This window comes from Lepisma saccharinum, chromosome 11 (assembly GCF_977018435.1).
Source record: "Lepisma saccharinum chromosome 11, izLepSacc3.1, whole genome shotgun sequence".
NCBI lineage: Eukaryota > Metazoa > Arthropoda > Insecta > Zygentoma > Lepismatidae > Lepisma > Lepisma saccharinum.
The window spans coordinates 17,252,872-17,272,790 of NC_139239.1; the positions used below are offsets into that span (position 1 = coordinate 17,252,872).

General features: G+C 39.2%; 1 protein-coding gene across 1 annotated transcript; it reads right to left on the reverse strand.

Moving 5' to 3' along the window:
- Window positions 1-3,334: 3,334 nt before the first annotated feature.
- LOC145994654 (protein lethal(2)essential for life-like) lies at window positions 3,335-14,681 on the reverse strand. Its single transcript, XM_083130760.1, has 3 exons — window positions 14,528-14,681; window positions 6,028-6,462; window positions 3,335-3,776 (listed from the first exon to the last, which is right to left on the reverse strand). Exons 2-3 carry the CDS (start codon window positions 6,460-6,462, stop codon window positions 3,672-3,674), a joined length of 540 nt encoding a protein of 179 aa, XP_082986886.1. The 5' UTR covers window positions 14,528-14,681; the 3' UTR covers window positions 3,335-3,671.
- Window positions 14,682-19,919: the final 5,238 nt, after the last annotated feature.

The window sequence follows — 19,919 nt, forward strand, 5'->3', positions numbered from 1 at the left end:
TCATTACATTGGTATGAAACCTACTTGTCGTCTGTCACGGTGTGAAGTGAGGAGAGCAGTCTAATATTAAAATTTGACTAGGTCCGTTGTAAACTTGGTTGTCTTTCTGACTCTTTCTAATCCAACTTTCTTGCCGTCATTGAATAGGCCGAGACTGTTTTTTTGAAATGGAGCTCTTAAACAACTTCTATAAACATTAATCTGTATCGTAATCCGACGTTAACAAAACGCCCGTGGTGGACTTGGCTGCCTTCGGTATTACAATTATAGACCTCTCAAATATCCTTTACAGTTTCAGGATTCTCGTTTTTTGGACAAAGGCGTGCTAATCCAGTGCACAGAGTCAGGGATATGGATACACTAGTTTTTCGTGCTTTGTAAGTATGTGATTATAAACATTTTCATCTTTATTAAGAATAATTGCACGTAAGAATAGGAAACAATATGGTAGGTTGCAGGCGCGTATATTCTAGGCTACCTAGGCTATCGCCGAAGCCCATATTAAAATACAGGAAATAATCGACTAGCAAATTTAACCGATGTTTCAATCTCACGTAACGACCACGGGGAAGGCGCTAGTGTAAGGTCGTCTTTATTTATCGCCAGGCTTCTTCGTCTGAGGATAAAGTCTTTGAACCAGCAGGCGGTCCTTTCAACCCATGACGTATTTGTTCTGGCAGGGACGACCTTGGTGGTCCCTGGTGCTGGCTTCCAACCCCAAGCGCTAGAGAGTGAAGACTTCTCTGCATCCTGGCGATGTTTGTAGTGTTGCCAACAATGGAAATACGAAATTCGCTAGATCGCTGAAAAAAAAAATATAGACGGGGGTGCCAATGCAAATTATTCAAGCTAGGGAGATGCCTCATGAAAATTACATCACCTCCCCCCCCTCCATCCCTTCGAGCATTGCCCGTCTCTCTTCCAGTTCCATGAATTTTGTCACATACAAGCATTATAAATCCGCCAAAGTTAGTGATTTTCACCTGAAGGTGGCACTCTGCTTCTCCATGAAATTCGACTGTGGTCGCAGCTATATGGGACATTCTGATGACGTCAGCCATGTTGCCATCCTGTTTCCTTCTGTTTCAAGCAAACCCCCTCCCACCTCCCCCGCTGTCAAAATGTCAAAACCTTCGCCCTCGCGGTGGGGGTTTTGGCCCGAGTCATCCCAATGAAATACGTTTGGCAACATAAACAATCCATGTTGTCATAGCAACCATTCACGCACGTGTTTTCAACCACGCGGGTCGGTGGTGGTTTCCGCAAAAGGAAGGGATATATGGTCAAACTTGTTGTGTCCGAGATCCGAGTTCTTTGTGTCGCCCACGTATCGTGTTCATGGATGGGATTCCTTTTGTTGTGCTGTGTTTTTGTTCCGTGAGCGTGTGAAAATGGATTTAATCACCGAACTTGTCTCCAAGACGCCATTCTCACGACTTCCTTACGAGGATAGGATGCAAATAATAGAGACAGGTAGGCCTCTTCCACCTCTTCCGGACCTTACAGTCGTGCAGAAAGACAAAAATAAGATATATATTAGGCGTTTTCACGAGACCAGCTACCAAAAATATCTTTGGTTGACTGGATCGAGTGCACTTAATAAGTTGTATTGCTGGGCATGTTTGCTTTTTTCTACCGACAAAAGTCCTTAGAATACAACAGGATTTAGAAATTTAAACTATTTGGTAACTGCTTGCGATAAACACCAAAAATCACTTAGTCATATACGTGCGTTCAGTAACTTACAGACATTCGGTTCTCAAAGAATTGATCATTCCTTGAATTTGCAAGAGAAGATTGCTGACAATTTGCATAATGAAAAAGTGAAGGAAAACAGAATTATTATAAGAAGATTAATTGATGCAATAGCATTTCTGGGGAAGTAAAAATGTGCATTTAGGGGCCACAATGAGCAACACAGGGACAAGCGCGGCTTAGCAATTTAGCTATAATGTCTATTGAGAAAGGGGTTCTAATCAACATCAGAAATTCATGTGAGGACACATTCTTCGATAAAGTGACAAAAAAATTCACGGAAAAGGAGAGAAGAATGGAGTTTACCTTCGAGTAAGGTAAGAAGTTAATTATTATTTCATACTCGCATGAAGGTCCTACATATTGCATGTTATAGACCGCTCCTCTTTATAAATAAGCATGAAATAGTTTATGTCCATTGCCTACTATTGTTGTTTTTAATGGCAAGATATCGATGTAAACAAAAAAATCCAAAATGAATGAGGAAGAGCCCCCCCCTCTTTTTTGCCGGACACATTTTCATTTAAAATTCAAACACTACTTTATTTGGAGATAGCCCTGATCTTGGTCTCAGCATACGCCACTGGTAGGTTGAATTATATATTATTTTCAAATATGCTGTAAAGATACGAACCGCGATAGTGTTGAGTAAGACGAGTGTACAAATTGCTTTATCTTCTTGAAATTAAGTTTTATTACCGGGAATTCTTAATTAATAATAATAATATACTGATGATAAATCGTATATACTCAGAGAGAGGAAACTTTATTTCATCAGTTGGGGACTGATTTTAAAAAGTAGAGATTGGGAAAGATAATTCAGAAAAAAATAGGGAGCATTTCCCTGCGACTAAAACATTTCTCTTTAACTTATAACTTAAACACAAATGCAGATATTAAGAAGTTAAGGCATCTTTCCTACTAGGTAATGCATAGACGCGTCATTATGTTTGTCCACGGCCATCTTTGTTCCGTTGCGATTGCCCTGAAAGGTAGAAAAGCTACATAAAATAACGAAATTGAGTTCGGAATTAGCTGAGGTTGTCAGCTTTTTTCCTTTTTTTGTTAGCATTTTGTGCTACAGAATAGTGTAGACTTCTTGAGCTTGTAATGTATATTCAACTACATTGTTCCCTACGCAACATGAAAATAAAAAAGCACAGGAGCATTCTGAATTCCTCTCTCCTGCAACGTTAGCATTCCAAAGTAATGGAAGTAGGCGCAAAGGAAGATTCTGAACTAGATGCTTCCACTTCAGTTCAAGTACATATTTTGAATATGCATTCCATAGCTTGAGATTGAGAAGTAAGGTTATTCTGAGTCACAAAGAATTTTAACAATATAACTCAGAATAACCTTACTTCATGTAATGAAATCTACATTCAGAATAAGATTGTGAAAGAAACTTTTGAAATTACTGATGATCGAATCATCGTAGACCATGCATTGGTGATATAAAAAATATTTGCCCCTGAGGAATTCTGTTATGATTTCGATACTTTTCCGTAAAATTTGGAGACTGCAACTACATTTATTCCTAAACATTACAAGTAAAACAGCCAAGAAAAGGCCAAGCACATAAACAATACAAATTTTATTATTTTTGTAATAGTGTCTCCAAATATAGAAGGAAACTAAAGTATACAATGTGCCATCGTACAGACAAATGCTTCAACAACTAAGCCATATCAGATTTGCACAGAATTTTTGCAGTATAAGTATTTTGATAGCACTGTTATTAAAGCTATGACCAAAATTACAAAGTATAATAATGATGCGTTGTAATCACACACATTCGAGCATGTACATTTGTTTTCTCAGCATCAAACTATCAGTCTCTCTTCCTGCGTCAATCAAGTGTTGTTTCTCTTCGCTGAGTTTGTAAACACAGTTCGATCTGATGAAGTTCATAGAATTCACGGCGTTTGAACGATTGGCTGTTGGTCTGCTATAGCTTTGGCAGGTGTACCAGTCTGGGTTATTGGAACAACTCGTTCGCTTGAAGTTGGAGGTGGGAGTGTCTGAAAAAGCAGGAAATAATACATTATTTAGGAAAGCAACAACAATCAACTTCTTCTTCTTCTTCTTCTTTTTTTTTTTTTTTAATGCTGTATGTACAGTGGGATCCATGAGTATTACCCTGCAAATTGTCCATGACTATTTTCATTAATTTTTCTCTTACATCCTATGTGTTTTTAAGTGATGGATTTTTATGTATCATGGTGCAGAAGTTGTCAACAGCTTGTTTTGAGTTTTCTTTTAATTCTTGAAGCTCTTGTTGGGTCAAATAAAGTGCACGAACATGGTGATGGACAATTTGCACGGTAATACTCATGGATCCCACTGTACAATAACATTGGAATGAACTGATAAACGCTATTCTGCCGTTCGATTATGAGGTTACAAATTCTCCACGGTTCATATACCTTCTCAATTAATGTACTGCATAACCAGCTGACTAATAGGTTTTGTCTTAGAAAATAGAAACCTTGTATTCGATGATTTACTTTACAAAACATGGATGACCGGTTGCTCCTAAATAATGTAAATCATACCACCTTGAACCAAGGATGTATTTACAGGGGGCGTTCTGGGCGTCAGGACCCCCGGAAGACTTACCAAAGTAAAAAATAAGCAAATACTTGCTTTCTGGTGTATAATATGAAGTTGATTTATTTACACAGCACTTGCATAAAGGCCCGGAGTAGATTGTGGTTATACAGCTTTTCATTGGCAATGCGTGCCAAAATTATTGCGTAAAACTTACTAGCAATAATAATATGCATAAAAATAATAATCGGGGACTTGACTTCTCACCGGTTGGACCTAACAACTTTTGTCGCTTTCAATACATAATCAATTTATATCAACAAGGAGTCAACTGCTCTCTCAAAGTTGTGGGAAAATGAGACAAGTAAATAATGCGCTAAAACTGCTGTATTTACGGAGTAACTAAGAAATATCTGTATTTAAAAAAACTCGTACGTCACTTTAAATGGATTTTTAAAGAAAACTTCCCCGTTCCCCATGAACGCTTATGCATTTTATATGCTGCTTTTTTCGCATTACACAACGGTTAATGAATATACCTTTGTGTTTTTCATCATCTTAAATGATTAACTTTGAACCAATATCATTTGCCTTCTTAGCGGGAGTTTATTACGAGAAAAAAAAGCAGTGTGTGTGTGGGTGGGTGGGTGGGTGTGGATGTCAGTTACAGTGCTAAGAAAATGAATGCGTAAGCTATAGGGAGGCGGAAATATTTTCTGGAGGGCAGTCATAATTAGTATACACCTAAACGTTGTAGCGCGATGTGCTAACCACTCCGCCACGGGGCCGGCTTGATTGATTGGTTGAACTGATATTTTAAGTCTACTTTATGCACAGAAAGGCTAATCAGGACTCGACCTACAGTTTAAAGTGGGATCCGAACCACTATGTGCCTCCACCGGGTATTGAATCGGGCCCCCTTGATTACAAGATGACGGCGCTATCACTACGTCATCGGGGAGGCAATGGGGGCCGGCTTGAGATAAAAGAGAATTTATAACTAGGTTTTCCTTGTTTCCTAAGGGGCACTAGTAGTCAGCGAAGAAGTCAACCCTCACGCACTTGTGTGTGTGTTTGTGCAGTCATTCATGCGTAGAATCCACCCTAAACCATGTGTATTTAGTTCAGTGTTGCCAAATGAAGGAGAATTTTCCTATTTGCAGGGAAATTCGGACGCAAGAAGGATTTTCGATGAAAAATACAAAACAATTCAGGGAAATTAAGATATTATGTTGGACTCCAGTTTCGTATCCATATTTTTTTTTCTGTTAGTTCTTATTTTTTGCTGTTAGTCCCTTATGATGTGATGTGATGGATCAAACACAAAAGAACATTCATACCTGACCAGGGTTTGAACCTGAAACATCTGGTCCGGTATCGAGCATGTATGTCATTAATTTGTTTATTTTTCATACATATGAGCCAGGAAATTGTACTACTGCTGCTGCTACTACTATTATTTTATTACTAAATTATTTTATGGTATCTGTAGATGAATGGAAAAATTCTGCGAGAAAGGGATATTTTCCACTTGTGAATGGAAATTTCCCCGCTGAAGAGAAATTGTGCGAAAAGGGAAATTGTACGAGAATGGTAAATTTTCCCCCTTGCAAAGGGAAAGTTGTGCTCATCGATTGTGGCAACACTGATTTAATTTTCAATTTGAAGTTACACAGCATCCAGCGTTCCATAAATTACGGGCTGCATTACTGTCTTTCTTACCTTCTTGGGCGCAGTGATGGTAAGCACTCCATCCGAGGACAGACTGGAAGCGACCGCAGAGGGCTCCGTGTCCCTGGGCAGGAGATACTTCCTGAGGAAGTGCCTGGAAATGAACCCATGCTCGTCCTGCTTCTCCTCGTGTTTGCCCTCGACGGTCACGAAATTGTCGACGACCTTGACCGTGATCTCCCCGGGTGTGAACTGCTGAACGTCCAGGATCACCTGGAACTTGTCCTTGTCCGCCTGGACGCTGGAAGTCCCGCTGTCCTGGCGAGGAAGGAGTCTCCACGGCCTCATGTAACCTGACGAGCGGTGGAGGCGAGGATGGAACAGGTCATCGTGGGTGAGACCGAGGCCGAAGTTCTGGTCGAAGAGGCGAAGGGGACGGTCGAAATCTTCCCACCAGTCCTTGAACATAAGAGGCACTAGTGACATCTGTGGAGGAAAATAGGTATTATATGTAATGTATACCATGAGAATTTGAAACGAGGAATATATACTTAACAACTGTAAACTGTATTTACTCTGCAACCAGGCATGTACCCAGAAATGTATTTCAGTGGAGGTCCAAACCAAGTATCTCAGAAACAGCAACAACAACAATAATATAAATAATTAAATTAAAATAATAATTAAAATATTAAACTAATTAATATGTTGTCATTATTACATAAACAGGTAAAAAGACAGAATAAGAATAGAGATATAACATGTGTTTAATATCTAGCGTACCTGTAGTTAAAATCACAAAAATTTGTATAAGATCAATTGTTCTGGCAACAATTTTCATTATTTTATTTTAGTACTTGGTAAGTTTTTCGGGGAGGGAGAGGGTCGGGACCCCCTGGACCCTGCCCCTAAATACGTCCTTGTCTGAAACCACTTTGAAATAGAGATTCGCAAATTAGAACTCGACGTATATCACGGACGTATATTCAGGCCGCCCAGGGGAAAAATCTGGAGATTTTTAATGTCATAATTTTCATATATACGAAGGTTGGAATTTTAATATTGGCAAGACATCTGTAGAATCACGTTGAAACGTAAAAGGTATTCTGGTTACGTCACATGCTAGTTTGATAACTTGACTACCCCCGGGTGAACGGAAATACACTATATGCAGCTGCGTGTTAATGAGAAGAACTGTCTACTAATCATTATGTTTGAAATGAGAGAGGGAGAGAGAGGGGGGAAAAAGAACAGAGAAAAAGGAACAGAAACGAAGGAAAAAGAGAGATATGATGGAAAAGAAGTGGGAAGGAGAGAAATAGAAAAATGGAAAAAACAGAAACGCGCGAGGGAGATGAACAGAAATGAAGAGGGCAGGGTGAGGGGGGCGAAAGGGTGCTTACGCACCCCTTGATTTTCTTCCGCAACCCCTTCAGCAACCCTTTTTCGAAACCTATGTTCAACCGAAATAGTATCTCTTACAGTCATGATGTCACTTTGAGCACCGAATGTTAGGTATTGAAATGAGACGGCTATTGCCTCTCCCTGTGAAAAATTATCTCTCTGGCTGTTCATGTATGTCATTGGCCTCCCTTCAACAAGGCGTTCCTTTCAAATTTCTAAACATGTCGTTGTTGTGCTAAAGTCAAGCAAAAATGAAGCAACCTACTAGTATTTTTCAGTTGCATTGGCATATTATCCTAGATGCCTACTAAACGTTGATAGTATTTGATTTAGTGGCTAAAATGTGCATGCATGTTCTTTATTTTTAACAACGCACATCCTAAATTTCATTCAGCACTCCCTCGGCACATCTTGGTGATTAATCCTGGCGCTGCCGCTGGAAGAGAAACATACAAATACAAGAACGAAAATAGACACAAACGAAGGAAACAGAGAGGAAGAGAAACAGAAAAGCAGATAGAGGGAGAGAAATAAAGAAACGGAAAGAAAAAGAAACGAGAGAGACAGAGAGAGATCAACGGAAGAAACAGTAACAAGGGGGAAAAATGTAAGAGAGAGACATAAACGGATAAGTAAATGGAAGTAGAGAAATACAGAAATGGAAGAATGAGAGAGAGATAGAGAGAGGAGAGATGAAGAGGAAGGAAGTGGGAGAAAGAGAAATAGAGAAACAAAACGCAAGAACGTATGAACGGAAAAATAGAAGAAGAGAGGGAAATGAAGCACCAGAGAGGAAAAGAGAGAAAGAATACAAGAAATCATGATTCAGAAAGGGAAAGAAGCGATAAAGAAAGCAATCAACGGAAAAAGAAGGAATGGAGTATAAGGAAATCGAAAGAGAGCGAGGGAAATAACTTGACTGTAAGGTACTTGAAACGAGAGAGAGAGAGAATAAATGAATATATCCCCCCTGGTGAATATAGAAAAATATGAACGTCTTCTTCATTTTCGCGTTTGTGAAGAAGTGCACTCTGGACGATTATAAGTTCTTCTCGTTAGTCGAAAACAAAAATATTTTGCACATCAAGACATCTATCTATCCATGCGGTATAATTACATTTGGAAATCTGTCGCTTATAGCAACCTAAATTTGTCCCCAGTTTTATTTATTTATTGCAGAATGACATCCCTGGATTTGTTATTGACGACATGTCGTAAAGATTCTTGATTTCTCTGCAGATACTGAAGAAAAAGCTACTTGATATTCGTGTTTAAAATTCAGAGAAAATACCTAATTCGACTGAATGTACCTGAAAATAAGGAAATCAAACTTGGGATTGATATATGGAATATTTAAACTATTTGCTGAGCATAAAAAATGACTAAAAATAATGAAACGAACATATCCAAGCTTCAGTTCCAAAATTTACAAATATCAGTAATGACGTCACGCTCCAAAGGAAACAACCTGCCTGGATTTTCACACACTTAAAATATCTATACGTGTTCATCAATTGGAATTAAATTTAATGAAGCGTTCAAAAACAACAATTTACTCTGTAGTCATTAAATATTTACTATTATTTACAATTTGTGCCCTCGTATTAATTAATTAAGGGAAATATTCAGATCATTAAAAAACAAGCATTCATTTGGATTTGATGAAATACCAGATTTTCTGATTAAAGGTTGCTGCAAACAGCTTTGTAAACCTCTCTTACACATCATAAATCATTCCTTTGAAACAGGTATCTTTCCTGACAGACTAAAAATAGCAATTGTAAAACCAATATACAAGAAAAATGATCCAAAAGATGTAGCCAATTATAGACCTATATCACAACTTTCTGTGTTCTCAAAAATTTTTGAACGTGCAATGCTAATAAAAGTTGAAAAATTCTGTGAAAAGTATTCAGTACTAAGCAAGACGCAGCACGGTTTTACAAAGCAAAAAAAGCACAAATTCAGCCCTGATTGATCTCATTGAACAAGTGGGTGAATCACTTGATAACTGCAAACACACACTTGGGATTTTCTGTGACCTGACAAAAGCCTTTGACTCAGTCAATCACGAAATTCTCCTAAACAAACTAGAAAATTATGGCATTCGAGGACTAGCACATAAATGGTTTAGATCATATCTTCATGATAGAAAACAATTTGTAGAAATATGTTACTTAAATGCTGATGGAAATACAATATATAATCAATCTCCAGTTCAAAAAATAAATTGTGGAGTTCCCCAAGGCAGCATACTTGGACCTTTTCTATTCCTGCTGTACGTAAACGAAATGCCAAAACTTTTGGATGAGGCACAGGCTATATTGTATGCAGATGACACAAACATTATATTAACAGATCACTGTGAGCATGCCTTAAAAAATAAAGTAAACAACACATTGCTAAAGCTTGATAGCTGGTTTCAAGGAAATAATTTAATTCTAAATACAAGCAAAACAAATTACATAAATTTTACTGCCTCTCAAACAAAGAAACACTTAAATATTAATGTTAAGTCCCAAAATACAGACTTAATGCATGCAAAAGAATCTACATTTTTGGGTATTGTTTTAGATGAACACTTGAAATTTTCAAACCACATCGACATGCTCCAACAAAAAATAAGTAAAGTCTGTTTTGCACTGCGTGTAATGGTAAATATTATCAGCTTTTGGTCTGTCAGAAGTCTATATGTAGCAAACTTTGAATCAGTACTAAGGTATGGAATCATGAGCTGGGGAAACAAGGCACATAGTAGCTCCATACTGTTTAAATTACAAAAAAGAGCAATTCGAATTGATTGTGGCAGGGGTCAATGGGAAATACTCATGCAGAAATCTCTTCCGTAACTTCCGCTTACTGACATTACCCTGTTTGTATATCTATGAATGTCTGGTATACATCAAACAAAATATTAGTACTTTCAAAACCAATGAAGATATCCATAGCCTGAACACGAGAAATAAAGATAAAATTCTCTCTACAAGAAGGGACCTAAAAACTCAGCAGTTGCCCTGTATAACAAGTTGCCCAGAGAGTTAAGACACGAACCCAAAGTGGAAAAGTTTAAAAACAAAATCAAAACCATGCTAATTAAACATTCATTTTACAGCATACAAGAATATACAGAGGCAACACTCATCTTTTGAAGGTCTTGTGTATCTGTAACCAGAATAAATTTTAAAAGGTATGGTTAGGTTAGTTACCATACGTGCAGAGCTTGTTGTTGCACATCAAACTGAAATTTTTCAAGTATAATATTTTATATGCAATGTATCTTATGTTAAAATTACTAAACTTTATTATCATGTATTTCTATTTGACATGTCCTATAATACTATGTGTAACCAGAATAAATGTTAAAAGGTATGGTTAGTTACCATACATGCAGGCTTGATGCTGCACAACGAACTGAAATTGTATAGTATAATATCTTGATATGCAAGGGTTATTATACACCAACATATATGCATGTATCTTATGTTAAAATTACCAAATATTATTATCATGTACTTCTACTTGACATGTCCTATACTACAGATGTACCTATTTGTACAAAATTGTAGTCCTTGGATGCAAATAAATCATATCATATCATATCATACTAAACCATTTCTGTTAATATCAGACTGCCTGAAATCTGCACATGATACAATTCCGTGCTATTTGTCATACATGCAGTTCCCGATTTATCGTGTGTAAAAATATGTTGCAAAGATTAGGGAGGGGAAATTCATATTCCTCAAGGATAGATATTCTGCAAATAGTTCAAGAGAAGCCAGGCGTAGCAACGGAGATCGCCAAGTGCGTCTTGAACGATGTGGGCAGCTGCGGGTGTTAGTCGCTTCCATTACACACGTTTATTTTTGCTGGCGTGGTTCTCGAGATATTTCTGGAAATTCGACGTCATACTTCTCCTGTTTCCTATCCAACGTGTTAACGAAAAAACAACGGTAGTTGAGAAATTACGATTCATGATGTGTCAGATGTGTACATAACTAGGACATTATATTTTACACAGACAAAGACGACCTACAGTCTGTAACATTGTGTAAACAACACTGAATTCCAGGATTTTCTGGCAAATATTGTTACACTAATACCAAGGATGAGAATGAAGGAAAGAAAATGTATATCGGCATTTTTAGCATTTTTACGTCTCTTTTTATTTCCTACCTATTTCAGGAGTCGCCTTGATCGATTCACGAACTATACACCGAAGATTCCAAGCGCGAGTAATGGGCAGGGTCTGAATGTTTCTCCGTGAGTGCCTCTTCATAAATTTAATTTTATCATCATTCATCTTCATCGCCGCCATTAGCACGAGGCAGGAGAGCGACGAAAAGTAAGAAAAAAACGAAAATCCAAGTGTATTTTCGCATTTTTTGCATTTCTGCCTCTTTAAATGACGATTAGGATGCACGGTGTAGTGTGAAGAACAGTGAAGCATCCTAAGATTCGAACCTAAAATCCTCTTACTCAACAGCGGACTAAGCTAACGGAGCACATTCGATCATTTTGAGGATCTGCTATTCTACATGTAGGTAATAATTTAGTACAATTAATTTGACGTGGATTTGCAATACACAACTCCACACTTAACCAATTCTTTGCTATGCACTTCCTATTACCATTCATTTTAAGAGCAATAATCCTGTTGCTATTTTTCTGATTCAAGGTTGAGTGTTATTCCAAGATTCCACGCCGGTAAGGCGTGTCGATCATATCTTGCCTCAAGATTATGGACACACCTAGTCCACACCTTCTAAGATAAATCTTACACAAACATGGCACCGACAAGCTGCACTTCCGGCTTCGACGTTTACGAAATAATTTGACAAACTCATTGTTTTTCGTTATATTTTTTCCCATGGACATGGCCAATATTTTTGTATGGCGTTATGAAATTTAGCCCTTCCTTGAAAAACACTTCATGATGCCAAGATTACAGCCAAGCACGTAGCCAGCAAAGGGCTCTGGGGCTGAAGCCACCCCGAAATCATACAAATATATTTAAATAGTGTATAGTGGTAATTTAATGTTACTTCCTTAGTAGGATTAAACATATTGTATAATAAGTTGTAATACACTGAGAAATTCATCTTCAGAGTTTCTACCTCCTATTTTTTGGCCTTTCGATGGCGGATGCTCATTAGGGATGCCCCCTCTCGCGAAATAAAATTTTGGCTAAGGGCCAGATGACAGCTTCCTCACTTCAAACACTGTATTCAACGCGGATACCTTAATCGGCCTGTGCCTACAGTTAAAAAGGAAAATATGTATGCTATAACCGTAAATAGACCTATAATTATAAAGCACAACAGAAATAACCCATAGGCATACGCATGGTTAGGAGGTAAGAGCGGCGTGGGGGGGGTGGGGGGCAAAAGCCTTGATGTAAGTTCAGTCGGAGAGAGAAACTACAGAGCTCATCTCACTGTTTCACAAACACTGTAGCAAAGAGGGTGTATCTGGGGTCCCAAAACCCCTTCCTGTGTACAAGTGTGCAATTCTGGGCGTAATTATATGCATTTCATATCTTTGATGCAGAAATGGAACTCACATTTACTCCAAATAAAGAAACGCCGATTCTATTAAAATCCACGGCCCTTGTCAAACTAAAACTTTCACTGTACAGACGATAGCAAGTAGAGTGCACATATATTTACAAATATTGGATTGCATGTGAAATACTGTTGGTCGAACATTAGAATGAACTACTGCAGTCTTATGAAAATATCGTATCCTACAATGTTAATGTTCAGGGGTCCGGGGTTCGAATCTCGGCCTGGGCATGGGTGTTTGTGAGTGTCCATTAATCCATTTCATCATATCATCACTCATCCCCATCTTCACAATTAGCCAAAAATGGCAGAAAAGCGAAGTAAAATAAACAAAATCAACAACAATGTTCATCTTCTTCACCCGGTGGAGGCACATGACACAGTAGTTCGGATCCCACTGTAGGTCCAGTCCCGATTAGCCTTTCTGTTCATAAAGTTATCTTGAAACAACAATTCAATCAATGTTAATCTTCGTTCAGTTCGTACAAATATTCTAATCACCTCCACACTGTCACCGACATATCCAATTACACAACAATGAATGCACCCGTCTTGCTTGGAACTTTCATCGGCATGAAAATGCTTTATTTCTTCAAATACTATTGCTTATTAACGGCAACAACATCCCTGTAGCTAGGGCGCCGACAGAGTGTGTCCAAGAGGGCACTTGTTCCCCTGGGGATATCTGGAAAAAACAGTTTGGGGTAAGTTGGGGGACGATTGCATGGATCAACATGGAGAAAACGCAGTGTGTGGTTGCCTATGCAAATTATCCTAGTGGGAGACGTTTTCTGAGAATTTCTGTTCCTCCTATTTTGAACGCTGCTGCCCCCCCCCTCCCCCCGAGAAAAAATCCTGCGGGCGGCGTGTGCATGCATATGGAATAAGCACTACATTACCGTAAAAGTTTTAAAGTGCTTTTAAATACTTGATGTTACAGGTTCGAACTTGCACATGTATAGTAAAAATCACGATTATAGTTTTATAATTATTATTATTATTATTTCATATTTCTAGCCAAACTCCGCGGATAACTGGTTAGCACAGCGTGGTACGACCCCAAGGGTTTGAGTTCGAATCCCGGCCTGGGCATAGCGGTTCTTTGTGAGTGTCTCTTTATCAATATCATCAGTCATCCTCGTCTTCGCGATTAACCAAAAGTGGCAGAAAAGCGAAGTAAAATAAACCAAATCAATCAATCGGCTAGCAAAATGAAACTATATTCAGTCTCTTGACTAACCCCAAAATATCACCTCACGCCACTGCTATGTAGTCAATCTTGCTCTCGACTCGATATGATTGATTGAGTTGATGTTTTAAGTCCACAAGGCTAATCGGAACTGGACCTACAATTTAAAGTGGGATCCGAACCACTAAAGTGCCTCCACCGGGTATCGAACACGGAACCCCTTGATTGCAAGGCAATGACGCTACCACTGCGCCATCGGGGAGGACTATTGCATGCGAGAGAAAGTCTTTGAAATTTTTATACAAGAACCACCACAATTCCCACAAGAATATTTTCTGTTTTAAAAAAGCACCTCCTCTTGAAGTATCAACAAGAAACTCTGCTACAAACTCACCGTTCGATTTTCAATCTGCTGAAACGGTACACGGAAACACACTCTCTCTCGTGGAACTGTTGAGCTTCAACTGGAGGCCTTCTTCCAACTCTTATTTATAAAAAGAACTGTCAGTAAACGTTGGCTCGCACGTCATTTTGTTCTGGATAATTCTTTACCAGGTGACGTCACATTGTTGTGAGTACGTGGGGGATGGGGGAGTCGAAAAATCTCGGCGCTTCTCCATTGGTAGGGTGTGTCCCTTCGGTTCCCCAATAAGGCAAGGTCAAGGGTAAGCCGCTACGTCGATTCACTCCAAACAGTCTGAATCTAAAAATAGTCTGCAAGAGAAATGGTTTTCTTTTCTCTTTTTTTGGAAACTTTCCAATTAACGTGCTGAAGGTGGTACAGGCCCAGGCTGATTCATTGATGTTGCGAAGATGCTCCAAAAAGCTCGCCCATACATGAATGTCGCCCGTGGTAACGATTTGCTCATCTTGGCTGCTTTACGTTCGTTACTTTAGAATAGCAAAAGCAGTTGACTCATTTCTTCTTCATCGTTACAAGGATCCTGAGTTCGATTCCCGGTGAAGACACATTTCAACCAATCAGATCCCCGTGGCTCCAATTATAATTTGTCAACATGAATTAAATACTCGTAGCGTGTGGCGGACGTGATGTGATCAACTTTTCATGATGACGTTTTTGTCCTTCTCGATGTTTAGAAACCTCGATTGACAGATTGATTAATTTTAGTCTATATTACTTTGCTTTTCTGCCACTTTTGCCCAATCGCAAAGATGAGCATGAATGATGATATGATGAAATTGATGAAGGGACACTTAACAAAGGACAGGTCGGTATTCGAACCCGTCACCCCTGGCGTCGTAGCGTGTTGTGCTAACCACTTGGGCACGGCGGTCGGCTTGGATACCCCGAAAACTGCATTTTGTACGTTGTATGTATGCAACACTGTTGTCATTGACATTTATTATTCATTTCTCTCAGAACGAGACAAAATTGTAGTATGATATGCATTGGCAATGGATAGCCAATTATCTGAAGCGTGAATATAAAAAAACTTAAGATCAGAGCAAAGGGTAAGATCAGAGCATTTTCCCTCCATGTTATCTGGTTTACCTCTGGTAAAATTGCCAGAAGATTTGAAGTAGTCGGACCTTTTTTTGTTTCACTTGCGTGTCTGCATTGATATTTTATTTCTAATTAATACAGGTATTGGACAAAATAATGGAAACACGAGTCAGAAATGGGACACATTTTCAATATGCATGGTAATACTGAGCTCGGCGGAAATCAACCTTCTCTTGTTTGTTGCAGGTAGTATGGACTGTGCACTGACAGTAGAGTGAGGCAGTGTGCTAGTGCACGTTGTTCAGGTGTAGTGAGTGACCAGTATAGCCGACCTGACGGAGTTTGAAAGAGGTCGAATTGATGGTGCCCGTTTCACTGGAGCATCTGTGAGCAAAACAGCGAAGTTATGTGGTGTAACACGAGGCACGGTCTCGAATGGCATGACCGCATACACTACACAGTGCACGGTGAAACAGGGTCTGCTAAGCACAATAGTGATTGAAAGACGAAGCTGCAGGAAAGGGACCGCCGGGCCTTGAAGCGTATTGTGACGTTGCAGAAGAAAATAATGGCCTCCAAAGTGACTACAGAACTTAATCAGCACCTAAACACCCCAGTGTCATGCAAAACAGTGAGGCGGGAACTGCATCAAATGTGTATCCATGGGCGTGTTGCTATTGCCAAGCTCCTAATAACTGAGACGAGTACTCGAAGGCAATGTGCATGGTGCAATGACCACAAAACTTGTACATTGGAGGACTGGAAACATGTCATTTGGTCAGACTAGTCAAGCTTTACCCTCTTCCCCACTACTGGACGCGTGTTTGTATGGCGAACACCCTCGGCAGCATACGATGTGGACTGTCACCGCCCGACTGTCAAACATGGTGGCGGCTCTATTATGGTCTGGGGCATTATATCATGGTATTCGGCAGCCCCTTGTCACATTACACAGTCGGGTCTCATAAACAGTGTATAGAGAACTCTTGGGTAACCAGATCCACCTAATGGTGCAAACCTTATTTCCAAACCGGAATGCCATCTTCCAGGATGATAATGCCCCCATTCATACTGCTGGCACTATTCAACAGTGGTTTCGAGACCATGCTGATGAGGTTCAACATCTTCCCTGGCCCACCCAGTCCCCAGATCTGAATATCATCGATCCTCTGTGGGCTGTTTTGGAAACCAGAGTTCGGCGTCGATTTCCACCTCCTTCGTCTCTACCTGAGCTGGAGGCTGTGCTGCATGAAGAATGGCTTCAAATTCCACTCACCACCATTCAGGACTTGTATCGGTATATTCCGTCCCGAATCCAAGTTGTATTGCATGCTAAAGGTGGCCTAACACCGTATTAATACATGATGTTCCGACTTCCACAGGTGTTTCCATTATTTTGTCCAATACCTGTATATACAGGGTGGGCCACGAATAAATAGCCCAGCTCCACAGTACCTCATGCCAACATTTATCATTAATTTAAACAGGCACCATTTCCAGCATCTCTTGTGGCAAGTGAGTATGTTGCCAAATCTTTAGAAGGAAATTATTATTGTAATAACTGTAATAATGGTAATAATAAAGTAGTAGTTATACATTATCCACTTGCTCGTTGTTTCAGTCTGAAGCTACTTTTTCGTGGCCAACTCTATTAAATATATGCAATAAATAAGAATTATTGCGATAAACCAGGTTAAATTTTCATAATACGCCACTGGCAGTAGCGGCGATTGGATCCCAAAACTGTGAGTGCAAGGACAGTTTACTTTTCTGGTAGACAACGGTCGCTGAGGCCAAAAGTGTGTGTGTGGGGGGGGGGGGACTGCCCCCCACGGCCCCCCAATCGCGGATACTGTCAACTGGGCTTCACTCTGGCTGTATCTCTGCTGGCATGGTGTATCCAGTATCTTATCCGACAGAAAAAAATATGAGTGTGTGTGTCCTCCATCTGTCGGGAAAGTTATCGTTGTTGTACGACAGCACTCTGTGACATGTGTATTCATGCTTTTTGTTCAAGACCAAGGGCGCCCGCAGAGGGGGCACTTGCCCCCTGATTTATCAAGAGAACTTCTGATAATTCGAATGGTGAAAGCATGGATGAGACCAGGGTGCGAAATCATTTAAGACTGGCGGGGGGAGGGGAGAAAGATCTTAATCTACAAACCACCTCCCCCACAAACATACATATAAATTATACGATATACATAGTTATAATGTTATTAAAAGTAAAAATAAATTACTAAATTAAATTACTAAAATAGTACTCCCTCTGTCCCATAATTATTGTCCGGTACACTTTTGTTTGTTGTCCCATAATAATTGTACGATATTCAAACTGTGACATTGGTGTATACAGAAGAAGTAAATGAAACACGGGAATGTGTCATACAACGTTATTACTCAAGGATCAGTACAAATTGGCCGATCAAGTATCCAAAAGAACCTAAATAAAAAGTTACCATTTTGCATACCGGACAATAATTATGGGACAGAGGGAGTAATTAACAATATTATTATTTTATAATTACACACAAAATAATAAGTTTGTTACTTTTATGTATATCAGATATCATAATGTAGCAAACTACTTCCTTTACTAACTGGTTAAAGATGTTAATAAATTATGAAATAGTTGAAGTGGTTTTATTATGTGTGAGTTTTTATTAAGTTTTTGCTTTATGTTAATAAAAATCAATTAGATTTCATAGTAATTATTGTTTTGCATTCTTGTTTTACTTTTATTGTGCGTATTGATGTAGATTTGTTAATGATCTCTTGAGAGAGGAAAAGCATTGAACAGTCACAACTACACTAATTTGTGTATGCATTCGATATTATTCTTAGTACAGTATATTTGAAATTAAAAGTAATTGCTCATCTTTTGTTTGTTGAAACAAAAACTCTACCCCGGAAATTTTTGGTGGGGGGGATTTTTGAGGCTAAGTTTGTTGGTGGGGGGAAACCCCCTTCCCCCTAGGATTTCGCACCCTGGATGAGACATGAAAGGCAGCAGAATAAGTAGCATTGGTGCCCATCCCCCCCCCCCCAAGACCCTGGACGCAAGACCCCCCCCCCTAAGTTATTTTGATAGATATAATATACAACTTTTTTTCTTTCTTTCTGGAATTCGAAAAGTAGATATTACATAGCTGCGTTCTGGGAGGATACAGGTTACAGCATAAAATATTTCGTAAACATCATTTTTTACCTTCGTTTTAAAAGATGTTCAAAATGTTTGATTTTATCAAAATTTCAGAAGGAGCTGCATCATCAGCCCCCCACCCCACCCTGCGTACGCCAGTGGGGTACATCAAATATTGGTGCTGCAGTTGTCTTAACTAAAACTAGTTTGTTCGTATGACTGATTCAATTATTCATTAGACAGTGAAAATAGAATTTGGTGCCCCCTGCAACAAATTATCCTGTTCTTACAAGCATCTAGAGTATTTCATATAGAGTAGGGGTGAAGGAACAAAGGATGGTTATGACACCCACCGCCGCCCCGCTGACAGAATACTCCAGAGTAAAATCCACTTGATACAATAAGACGTCCAAATGATACAGAAAAAATACAGCTAAGTAATGATCGTCATGTGAATTTTATACCAAATAAAGCGATAAATACCCCCCCCCCCCCAAACTTCTAAGTTCGATCCCACCTTATGGAAATTCTCCGCCATCTAAGACCTAACATTGATATCCAATATCCTCCCTCAAGAGTCACCCCGCAATTTAATGCTCAATCCCCCCCCCCACCTAGCAGAATTACTGTGATAATCTAAGACTTAATTTTGATAGTCAACAGTTTTTTAGTGCCCCCCCCCCCCATTAATGCTTAATCTCTCCACAAGAATTCACCTGACAATTTAAAACTTAATAAGAACTGGGCACTGTTCTCCACAACCCCAAAAGAATACTAATTACCCGTCCCTTAGCAATGTATTAGCAGTATACGAAATTATTATTACAAGTTAATGAAGTTCAACTTCTCTCCACTGCAGAAATTTTTATCAGTCAAATTTTCATCACAAAAGAAACAAATGAAATAAGAAACCCCCCAAAAATTTGGGTGGACGCAACCTGCGTCCACAAACCCGTCCTTAGGCTCCCCTGATAAGTAGTCTCTGTGGATCGTGATAAAGTACAAAAAAGACAAGAAAGTGTTAAATCAACAAAGTAATAGATATTTTAGAGAGCAAATGAAATCTTGCTCTGCCCCCCCAGTGAACAAAGTGGAAATTCTTAGCTTGGGGGTGGGAGGGTGCTTTGCCCATTTTGGGAAAAGGTGTGTGGATGCTTGCATAGTTCAATATGGAGAAAA